The 11,908-nt window shown below is 53.2% G+C and overlaps 1 protein-coding gene and 1 pseudogene across 1 annotated transcript; both read left to right on the top strand.

Moving 5' to 3' along the window:
- The first annotated feature begins 555 nt into the window (after positions 1-555).
- On the top strand, positions 556-2,781 carry LOC125533866 (C2H2-like zinc finger protein). The gene has a single exon (XM_048697197.2). The coding sequence runs from the start codon at positions 694-696 to the stop codon at positions 1,576-1,578; it is 885 nt and encodes a 294-aa protein (XP_048553154.2). The 5' UTR covers positions 556-693; the 3' UTR covers positions 1,579-2,781.
- Positions 2,782-9,576: 6,795 nt separating this feature from the next.
- LOC125537651 (uncharacterized) lies at positions 9,577-10,701 on the top strand (annotated as a pseudogene).
- Positions 10,702-11,908: the final 1,207 nt, after the last annotated feature.

The following is an 11,908-nucleotide window of genomic DNA, read 5'->3' as shown; positions in this document are numbered from 1 at the left end:
GCATCGTCGCCCTTGATTTGGATGGATGGGAATATGGGGTGGCGGCCTCACAAGGAAAGCATTGGTCATATTGCGCAAGTCCCATAAAGGGAAGAATTGACAGCCATGTGCCAAATCTCACATACCATCTCACATGGCAAGTTATCAAGCACAAATCTCGCAAAAAAAAAAAGTTATCAAGCACAACTTATGCAAAATCGTTCAGGTATGGTAGCAAATAATGGCTTGATTCCTGCTACTACCAAAAGTGTAATCCCATGCAACAATGCAACCGTGCTAAACAATGCGGCATGGACCACAACGCGGTGCGCCAGCAGGGCATTGGATTCAGTACATTTCTTTCGTGCTGCTGCTGCTAATATACTTACGATCTACCATTAATCCAGAACAATAACTCGGCAAAAAAATTGATTTCTACAGAGCAAATACCGATCGCATGGCATAGTAGTAATAAGTGGAGAATACGGGGGGCCGTCCGGGAAAGAGAGGGAGGGGGCGAAAGGAAAAGAATGGAATAAAAGGCGGAAGGAAGGGAGCTTGGCAGTTCCGCGATATTCCAACTTCCGCAGACGAGCCCCGCGGAGGCGGCTCCTCCTGGCCCTCCTACTCTCTCGCACACTCCGTTTCCTTCCCTTCCTTCCTCCCAAAGCTCGTATTTTTAGCCATCTCTCGGCCCGGCGGAGCTCTCTCGCCATGGCCAAGAACACATGCAAGCTCTGCTGCCGCCGCTTCGCCAGCCCGCGCGCGCTCGCCGGCCACATGCGCTCCCACTCCGTCAAGGTCGCCCGGCCGCAGCAGATCTCGTCGGCCTCCTCCGCGTCCACCTCCGTCGCGGCCGCGGACGACGACGCCAGGATGGCCATCCAGGCCCACGTGCTCCGCGGCAAGCCCAAGCGGCGGGCGCGCCTCGCCGAGTCCGACTTCTCGGATCGCGAGAGCGAGGCGGAGTACCCGTCGCAGTCGCCTGGCGCCAAGCGCGTGCATGCCGGATCGCGCGACGCCGAGCCGGTGAGCTCCGTGTCCGACGCCGCCACGCCGGAGGAGGACGTCGCGCGGTCCCTCATGATGCTCTCCCGCGACTCCTGGCCCGCGCCGCCGCCGTCCTACCGCGCCGCCGACTCCGACGACGCAGAGGCCGCGCCCGCGCCCCCGGCGGCCGAGCAGAAGCGGACGCGGTTCCAGTGCCCGGCGTGCAAGAAGGTGTTCCGATCGTACCAGGCGCTGGGCGGGCACCGCGCGAGCCACGTCCGCGGCGGCAGGGGCGGCTGCTGCGCGCCCCCGCTCAACCCGCCTCCCGCGTCCACCCACCTGCAGCCATTGCCGGAATGCGAGGAGGGCACGAAGCCGCCGCCGCATCCGCACGAGTGCCCCTGCTGTTCCCGCGTGTTCGCGTCGGGCCAGGCCCTCGGCGGCCACAAGCGGCCCCAGCTCCGCCCAGCCGCCGCCGCCGTGGCCGATCATCCGGCGGCCGCGATGAAAAGCCTGGGCCTCATTGATCTGAACCTCCCGGCGCCGTTCGAGGACGTGGAGCTCTCCGCCGTGTCAGATCCCTTCCTCGCGGCAAGGCCAGGCCACTGAAGCAAGCAGAGCAAGCAATCCGGCGTGCTTTTCCTTTCGGTCGGTCGGTGGGTTGGTTCCAGTGGAGATGGATGATCCGGGCCTGTGATCGCTGGCGAGAAGGATGGTGCTCAGGCAGTAAGCCAAAAAGGTAAAGAAGAAAAGGGTTAAGAAAAAGAGAGGCATCCGTCTATGGGTAGTTATTTTTCGTGCTGTAGTTCTCCTCTCCCTCGGCTCTGGTGTGTCTTTTTGTTTGTTTCAAGCTACGGAACAGAGTAGATCGGGCCAGCAAACAGAGCCAGCTGCTGCTGCTAGTTAGTATTGTTTCTCTTTTGGCTCGATCTTGGTAGCCTACAAGAAAATAGGGCAAAATTTAGCTAAACTGTTGCTGTCTGTCGCAGTCTCCAGCTGTTCTTGTTCCAACTGTCCATCGCATATTAGCATAGCATGGCACTTCACCAAGCAACCGATCATTACTCGCTAGCAGGCAGGCAGGCAGTAGTGAAGCCATAAGCAACAAAATAGCAACAAGAATGCAGGAGCAGCAAAAAGGGCCGCTGTACTTTGCTCCCCCTGTAGCCCAGCCCACGTCTGCCTCGCTCGCTTCCCACCACATTCCCTTCCCCATACTGTGCTGCGCATTGCATTGAATCCTGCAAGCAAAATGGCCGTATAACCAACAAATAAAGCGGCTCGGAATGTCGTTTCAATCGCGGTACAGCCGTGAAGATTACCTGCTCCATTGCTGCTGTGCACTGTGCAGGTTCTGTGTAGCTTTTCACTTTCAAGTCAGATTTTTTTTTATACTAGATTTTTTGGGGGCTGGATTTGTTGGGTTGGGGCCTGGATCTCTGTCAACAGTTGGGAGGGAGGCCTCTGCAACCGCAGCCGATTCTGCAGGAGGTGGTTGCGGCATGGGCCGCCGCCCTCGCCCACGTGGAGCCCGTCCCTCTCCATCCTATGTTTGGATTCGCATCGACTGGTCAGGTCAGTGGCCACGAACCTCGGTGGCGTGGGCGATATTGACTAACTTGTGCTGGGATTAGCAGGATAGTTAACGCACGCCTAATCCGGGTTTATTCTTAGTTTAATCGGCTCGCTCTTGCTAATCGCCGGCGTACCGGCCTCGCCCGCCTGCGGAAAGAAAGAAGCTGCGGGGGCGCGCGGGCCGAGGCGGATCGCGGGGGTGAACTGCTTGGTCCACCCGGCAGCTGGTGGAGCCGGGAGGGAACAAGGGATGACACGTGGGCCCTCCCTTGCCCCTGCAGCACGCGTGTGCTCCTCCGTGTGGCGGTAGCGGGAGGGTGGGGTCGGGGAGAGATTCAGGGGGACGTGGGGCCGGCCGGACGAGGCGGGGCTGCCTCACGTGCGTGGCGGCACGGGATGGCCCATCGGATCGGATCATGGTTGGACCGGACGCCTGCGATTTTCATCATCGATCCTCCTCTTCTATTCTAACTGCTGCTGAAGCCATAGTCCTACTCCATGCCTGTGGCTCGGCAAAAAAACACGAACTGGCATCGGTACTATACAGTATTCATACCAGTAGAATGTTTCAACGACACGGGAAAAGGTAACCGCTTATGAAACGGATCGAGCACACCGGTGTTTGACCCGGCTACTGGCTTTTCCGTGGTGTCGTGGTCGCTGCAAGCAAGACTCCGTGAGTGGAGAACAACAGGGTACGGTGTGAGCTTGCACCAAGGTTCACGCCGTGGCCGTCCCATCACGCGACGCCTGGGAATTCCTGCTGGCGTTGGACCAGTGATGCTACTCACACTCACACAGTCACACTCACACTCCAAAGGCCATTCTTTCATGGCTAGTAGTGAAAAATATATGGAAAACATAATCGATTATCGATTTTGCCAGTTATCGGAGGAAAAACGGGCATGTGAAAAATATGCTGCTTGTTCGGAACGAAGAAACGATGACGCAGGGTGCGTATACCACTTGCTATGGTCATCGCCGTGTGCAGCCGAGCACGCACGGAAGGTCGACCAAAGGCAAAGGCCTCCGCCGCTGCTCAGCTTAACCTGCGTGCCACCAATGTACAGTACTTTGTGCGTATCCGTTGCGCAGGCGACTATTCCGCGCACCCAGCGGCAGGCAACGGACGGGACTTGCCTACTCCCCGCGCGTGCTCTCATCCGTACTCCCGCGTACGTGGCTTGATTTGATTAAAACAAAATAAAGCCCGGCGCTACTCTCTTAAAATCAAAACGGGGGGAAGATGATTAGATTAGAAAGAAAAAGAAGAAAAAGACATCCGTAGGATGAAGTGGGAGCACGAATGGGAGCATGGAAAGGGAGCAGGCAAGCTGGATCCGCAGGCAACAGGGATAGGCCAGTGGCAAGGTAAACTGGCTGACCGCCGAGTTGATTGGCTCACCTCCCTACGCGTATAGAGGTGGTGGCATTAGGCCGACTCCAATGCGCGACCCATCCTCTCCGCCAGCGTTCGTCTGTTTTCTGTCCGCTTTCAACCTATTTCCGGCTCAAGTTTGAGTCGAGTTCGGGGCCGAGCGGATAGGCGGGGACGGGCAGAATGTGCCCCCTTGTCCTTCCCTGGCCCGTCCGTCAATGGCACAACCGGCCACTTTCCCTTCTTTTCCTCCAAAACCTTTCGCGCCCCGCCCTTCACTCTCCCGTGCCCCGCCCTCCACTCTCCCGCGCCCCCGGCATTCCCCTCTCTCCGTCCACCATGGCCGACGACGCGAATCCTGGAGACCCACCGCTTGTCGCGAAGAAGGCCGTGGCGAAGAAGAAGAAGCCCGTGACGAAGAAGCCGCGATCGGAGCTCTCGCTAGCGTCCGCCGTCAAGCTCGACAGGGAATCGGCCAAGAGGAGGGACCGGCGAGCCGTTGAAATGGAGAAGAAGGCCGCCGCGCAGTACGCATCCGAGTGTGCCCTGTGGCGTGTGATGTAGCACCAGGCCGAGACCGACGACAAGGAGTCCATCGTCTCCAAGGCGCACGCCTCCTCATGATGGGTGGTATGGCCGGCCCCACACTGGCCATTCTCCCGGCCACTGCCATGGTCGCGTCCAGCACAGGCTCGTCGGCTCATCGACCGCCGCAGCACCGTTCCCCAAGCTCGTCCGTGTCACACGGCACGCCGGATTTTCGTGCTCCGCCGCCGCACGACCATGGGAAAACGTGATTCTCTACGTCGTCGGACTGCGTGGTGGTCGAACCGACTACGCCCGCGGCTGTCATCGACCTCAACATCATGTCGGGGTACAGTGGCGCTGGCCATTGTGAAGACGGCTCACAAAGGAAGCAGCCCCGGTCGTTCGAGTCGGCTACCATTGCCGGCGCCCGCAAGCTGTTCGGCGATATGCCACCGCCGACGCAGACGCCCATGGTCGACGACCCGTACTACTCCTCGTTCATGCAAAACATCGTCTTCGAGGGCCGTGGTGAGGTGTTCCACGTCGATGGCCATAAGCAACCTTTTGATCCCGGCGCGACCCAAAGCCAGGACCCAGGATGGTCGTGCTACCTACCATGACTCTCAATTCGGCGACCATGATGATGCCAGTGAGGACGACCATGGCAACTCGTGGCATGAAGATGATGACTTGCATTGTGAAGATGAGGACGAGCTCGACATTTCGCAAGAGCCATTATGTTTCATCGACTAGCTCACCAAAAAGGCCGAAGCATAAAATAGAAGGAAGAGCATTTGCACAGGATCATATAGCCAAGGCGAGAACACTTTGATTCGTATAGGATCATTGCCACACCCAAATGAACGAAATCTGAATAAAACAGACGTCCTTTTGGGTCAGACATTGGAGTTAGCCTTAGTACTACCTCTCCGCTGGTTGGTGATCGGCGAAACTCGGGAGGCGCTGGTACCCAGGCGCCAGCGAACAGGTCACCTTTCACAGCGCGTGGCCGAACCACCATCCATCTGTACGTACCCCTCCTGCTACCTCGGTTTGCCGCCGGCTCCCCCAGTCGTCGTGCGTGCGTGCCGCGCGGCACGGCGCTGTTCGTGTGACGCGACGGTTTTCCGTTTTCCCTGCCTCTCCTTCACTGACCTGGTCCGGCCAGGCAGCCAGCGGAGAGGCCCGTCCGTGAAAACGATCTCGCAACGAAAATGCACTAGCATGCGTCTCTGAAGCCGAAGGTGTGTATAAATGCCGCCGGCTAGCCAAGTAGGAGTACGTACTCCTACGTAGTAGCCGGGCCTGCGCACCAGCATGCATCGTATCAGGAGTGTACACGACGGGCGTACATTGATTGGGTCAGTCCTTCGTCGAGCACAGCTGAACGTCGGCGTCGCGCACTCACTCACGTGGTCGGTTAGGTTAGGTGGCCACCGTCGCCATGCATCGAGCAATCAAGGCGGGCACGCGTCGTACATCGTCATCATGCCATGCCCCTTGGCTAGCCAGAACGCGACGCCGTGCGGGTGGCGCACGAACCGCTAGCTAGCTAGCTTAGCTACCGCGCCGATCTTCGCTCCTGCTTTCCCTGTCCCGTCCCGTTGCCTTTGCGTCTCGGTTCAAGCCAAGTGCAAACGCAGAGTTGGTCATGTACAGTTTACATCAGTTACACGATCGAGAACTTTCAAACGCTGTATGAGCAAATCCGCTGAAATTATCTTTGTTTGTTTGTTTGTTTGTTATTGCAATGCAGAGTGCACATCTCTTTCTTGTTCATCACCGGTATGCTTTCGCCTGCCGTTCCTGGTTTCCAAAGGAGCAATGCTACATCTTGTTTGGCAGTTTACGTAAAACTTTTCGTTAGTGCACGTAGATGTGGGATTTTCGTTTCCAAAGTTGACGCAAACCGACACTCCATCATCAGTGTGCCGGTCACATATATACTTTGGTTGGTGCAGCGCCTCCTGGTTTGTTCAGGGGCCACTGTTAATTAGTAGGGCTCAAAGTGCTCACGCCAAGTGGTAGGATTCTTGCTTGCTTCTGCAGCCAAGACGGTTCTTCGCCTCCTCCGCACCTCTCCGTCTCACCATCAGCTCGCTAGATCAGCATTTTATTGCCCTCGCTGTCTCAGTCATAGGTCCTTGAGTTAGCTATGAAATTAAGGACCAGATGTCGATCGAATGTGATAACATGACAGACATGCATTCACCCTAATTTCGAGGCCATCTCTGGACCCCAGGCTCTTTTTTCTTGGTCGGCTACTGTTTCTTTATTTGCTTGTTCATGGTATGCATAATTCCACTAGGACTGGCAATACTCACCAGATTCAGTATTCATCCTGGAATCAGATGCTTCACAAACACACCAAATGAGTAATGTGAGGCAGCATCAGTAGAGCCACGAAAAATTCAGCATTGCTAGGTTGGTGAACAATATCGAGGGAATATGGATGCCCCTTTTTCTCCCGGTTGGTTATACTCCAACTGGTAAGGCAGTGAGTGAGTGATCTAGGACCTAGCCTAGATATGGTACACCGATGAAGTGGAAGACATGCGTGTCATGGAGTTAGTTGGAGAAATGGATAACTGCATATTAATGGTGAAGAACCTTGCTTGTTTTGAGAAAGTTAGTGAAGGACGCCGCTCTTCTGAAGAAATCAGTAAAGGATGTGGCTTGGTCTCAGTCGATTGAGATTTAACCAAGTCTCAGTCAAGTAACATAACATGCAAAAGAAAGAAAAAAGAAAATTTTACACATATCAAGATTTCACGAATATAGCATCGACAGAGACTTAACGAAGTCTCGGTCAACTTAGACTTAGCAAATCTGATCAGTAAATGAATGTTTGGATTAAAGCTTCTCTTATTTATTTGTGTTTGAGTATGATATGCCACCAGGTTATCGAACGGCATGTAAAGCTTAATATTACTCCTCCGAATAATATCAACACGTTATTTGGGACATGGCTTGATGGGATAGCGCACGAAACAGCGAGACACATTCGTGTAGGAGTATGTGCTTTATTATGGGCTATTTGGAATTGCAGAAATGATTTGGTCTTTAACAGAAAAAAAAATACTCATTTTTTGCAGGTTATCTTCTGAGCCACTGCGTTCATCCGTATGTGGTCGCTACTCACTCCGGCGGAGGCCAGGGATCGTATGGTTACTGGATCTATCCGATGGGAGATGGTAGCATGAGCTATTTTCAACCGGTTTGGATGGCGGTCATGTAATAGGATAGGCAATTAGTTTTTCTATCTTTTTTTTGCCAGCCGGTTGTGGCTTTATTTATACTCTTTAGCTCTTTGTGAGCATCTTTTTATTCTTATTTTTGAGACTTTAAGACCTCCGTCGAACTGATTTGCTTAGTAATAAAGGTGACCGTATGCATCGTTCTAATGGGAAGGCCGGAGAAATCTCCCTTTTCAAAAAAAAAAGCTTCCGTTGTTGTTCTTTCAGTTCCACGACACGAGTTACTGTTTCACCATCAATCTGAAGTCACAAACAATAGGCATATCATATCATGTGCTTGTCTAGAACTCTAGATACACTCCTTTATGTGGCAGTTAATTCCAGACAGAGGGAGTACTTGTAGCTATTGCTTGTTTTCTAGCTAGGAGACGGGTCCGGGATAAGATCAGATTATATGCCTTCAGAGTGGAGTATGGCATGGCGAGCATATTTGCTCTTTTGTCCAACATGCATGTAGCAAGTTAGGAACAACCGATGCCATGCCAAAAGAGATAGACAGCTTTGTGCCTGTAATCGCAGTACAAGCTTCCACGGAACAAGGAGATGGGAAAAGGCAGAAGCATCTTTGCTCTGCGCGCGAGTAAACATTGACATGGTTTTTGGCTTGCGTGTGAGGTAATAGCACCCCAGGTCTTTATACTTGCATGTCAGGTGATGGTTTAGTCTTTGTAGTTGCAAAAATAGATTATTTCATCCCTAAACTTGCAATGGATGTGCAAATTTAATCCTAGACCAATCACAACTCACCAACTGGATGCCAAGTGGCCTGGCTGGTCAGCGCGCGGCACTTTGCACTTAGCCCCCCTGCCTTCTTGCCTTATCAACCCGCCGTTCAACACATGCTACCTCCAGCTTCATCTTCTTCCTCCTCTCGCTGATCATCTCCTCTCTTGCGGTGCTTGGGAAGCTCTGCTGCCCCACTCGCCCTCGCTAGCTAGCCATATCCCAGGTTGAAACCTCTGTAGGGGAGTAGCCACTTGAGGTAGAGACGGAGGGGTGGTTGGCGATTCATAGGCCGTCGTCGTGCTTTCTCTCTCCATGATTGTTTAAGGTTCGACTACTGATCCCTAGCTCCGGAGGGCTTCCTCGGATGTTCCCACTTTGGTTCTTCAACATGATTTCCTTCTTGTTTTTGCGTTATTGTCTCTTTGTGTGGTACGGCTTGGAATGGAAGATCTCTAATGCTTGCGCTGTTGGTTATCATGTTGAATATTGAATGTTGAAAAAGAAAAGGGTTCCTCAAGCGAATGTTGAATGAGCAGTTCGATAAGCACAATTTCTTATGAGATTGGCTACTGTAACTAACTGATGTCCCTGGCCTTTCTCCATTCATTCCGGTGCTTTTCTTGCGCTGCCCCATTTTGAAATTTCAGGACAAACAGCCCGTTTTACTGTGTGCTTTAGGTGGCTTTTTTCTAGATCAGCTATGCTTTAGATGGCTGCATTTTTGCGCCAAGGCTAGCAAGTAGGTGGTGTTTTTCTGTTCTTGCTGCAAATTAGGTGAACTTTTTCCTCCTCCTATGGTCAGTGCTGTGCAATTTCGTGTGCATTGCTGCCTGCTACAATGCGCACAGTAGCTCACCTTGCATCTTCAACTTTGTGAAGGAACAATCTGTTAACTGTGTCCTCAGCAGCGGCGTTGATGTCACCGATTATTTGGCTCACGTATCCTACCGCTGCTTTGCTTCAGGTCTTTTAAAACTGGTACTAGTGTGCAAGATTTGGCCTTTGGCGACTACAGAGCTAGGCCTCAAGATGTCTAGCAATCCATCCTATCAGCAACAGTTGGGGCTGGATGCCATGAACACTTGTTTCTTCTGAGGCAGCAGCATGATCGGTTCTTCCGAAGCGCCATTCTTCTACCCAAGCATGTCGCACGATGCGGGCTTCGGCTCCGGCGGCGCAGAGGTGGCCGCGCATTTCATGGCCAGCAGCGCCGTGATGGTCACTTCGCCGGCGAACCAGCTCGTGTGGTCTGCCGCTCCTTCGCGGGACAGCCACCAAGCGAGCATGTCCACGGACGAGATGAACGACGACGCGTACGTCGTCGCCGGCGAGAGCTGCAGTACCGTGCACTCAGGCTAGGTGCCCAGTCTTCCTCGGTCACCATGGCGAGCATGCCGGAGCAGTCCTCGGAGGTGAGCTGCTCCGGCCTGACCCATGTAAACAGCGAAGGCTTTGGCTACCAGCAGCCTCAGGCCGTCAGGGCTCACGCCGGCGCCGGCCAGTTCCATCTGCCTCCTTACGGCGATGTCGGTGCCGGCGACTACGAGCTCCGGCATGTGTACCCACAGATGTACTCGAGGCCTCCGCACTTCTCGCAGGTGCTGCCGCGGTCGGGATATGCGCACATTGCCCAGGAGCTGTTGAATGGGTTCGCCGGCTGCCTGCTGATGATTCAATCAGCGACAGTGGCAGCGACGCGAGCCTGCTGCTCTCGTCGAGCTGCTCGGCGAGGACGCCGTCGTCGGTGAGCTCCAACCACCTGATGCTGCCCTCCGAGGAGCACTCAGCCGACGGCGGGAGGTGGATGGAGGCTCAGAGGGTGAGGAACGATCTCCTGAAAATGCTGCAGCTGGTGAGCGAGCTGTTGAATTTCATCTCAACTTCAGACTGTTATTACCATGGTAAAAAAACTTATGGCAGAGCTTGTTGGATGGATGCAGATGGACCAGAGGTGCAACCGGTGCTTCGACGATATCCATACCACGGTGTCCAAGTTCAGCAGGATGGTGGCGCATCCGGGCGGCAGAGGCGGCGCCATCGCGCGATGTACCGGAGGCTGAGGAAGCGGATCACGGGCCTGATCGTGGCGGTGGCGCAGATTATTTCAATACAGCATGCCCACGGGGTACTGCGGGTTGATAAGGCAAGAAGGCAGAGGGCTAAGTGCAAAATGCCGCGCGCTGACCAGTCAGGCCACTTGGCATCTAGTTGACGAGCTATGATTGGTCTAGGATTAAATTTGCACCTCCATTGCAAATTCAGGGATGAAATAATCTACTTTTACAACTACAAGAACTAAACCATCACCTGACATGCAAGTATAAGGACCTGGGGTGCTATTACCTCCTTGCCTGTCCATTAGGCCTTCCTTTCTTTTTTCTTTTTGGGCAACAACCAGCAGCTACCCGATGAACAGACATGCGTCACTCATGGCGATCAGCCGATCAGACCAGCCTTGCTAGCTGGCTACCCATGTATATGTACCATCATGTCTACCTGCCATGTTGCATTGTAGCGTGGCTGTAAAAATTAACCTGCCACCGGCGAATCACTAGCTGACTAGAATAGCGGTACGTTGCACACCAATTCAGGCACGTGCGAGCATAGCCTAGCTAGGTAGCTTTGGTTCATGCCTACCTTATGCAGTCTCCTCTCCGTATGACGGCTTAGATCTGTGTACGCAAATTGACCATATACTACTCTCAGATATTCCTGCTTCTTTTAAGCTTTTCATTTCAATCCAGTACTGGTCACGTGCATTGCACACGCACCAGGTCGAGATACATGTTCGGGGAGGTGTACGGGACAACGCTGAAGGGTTGGGCACGCTTGTGTCACTGGATCCCAGTCCCTCGATCGGGTGTAGGATCTCTGGATCTGTGTGAGCGTGAGGAGTGAGCCGCTGGTAGGAGGGGAAGAGAGGTGCGCCTTTCTCGCAGGAGAACGTACAGAGTGCCGACTACGTGCCCGAAGGTCCGAACGATTCGGGGCGTTGGTTGGTTTGCTCTCCTGTCACGTCCGGGGCCAAAGTGTGTGTATATATATATATATACTATTTTGATCATGGAATCAGAATAATATTTTGATCACAACCTGACCTGCCCTGCTCGTAGTACGTTGAATTTCCCTGTGAACTAGGTTGAACTTCTGCCAACATTATCCAAATGAGGCTTGCGATATACCGTTGGAAAGCTATGGACACCAATATCATGACCCAACTTAAATTTTTGGCAAAATATAAGCGGTTTAAGAGTAGTTTTAAAAACCATTTTTTCTTCGCACAAAAAACGTGAATCGTATTTTCGATCGCATTTTTAAACCATTTATCGGAATGAGGCATATAATATGGCATTGGGAAGCTGCTGCAAAACCTCTCCTTCCACATGTTTAAAGTTTTCTCTAATTCTCTATGGTTAAAGAGTAATTTGAAAAAATGTAAAATTTCGTAAATCGAACAGCTGAGTTCGTTTTTTCG

This window comes from Triticum urartu, chromosome 2A (genome assembly GCF_056163025.1).
Source record: "Triticum urartu cultivar PI428250 chromosome 2A, HENAU_Tu73, whole genome shotgun sequence".
NCBI classification, from domain to species: Eukaryota; Viridiplantae; Streptophyta; class Magnoliopsida; order Poales; family Poaceae; genus Triticum; species Triticum urartu.
Note: the sequence above shows the minus strand (reverse complement) of the source record. Positions and strands in the feature narration are given on the sequence as shown.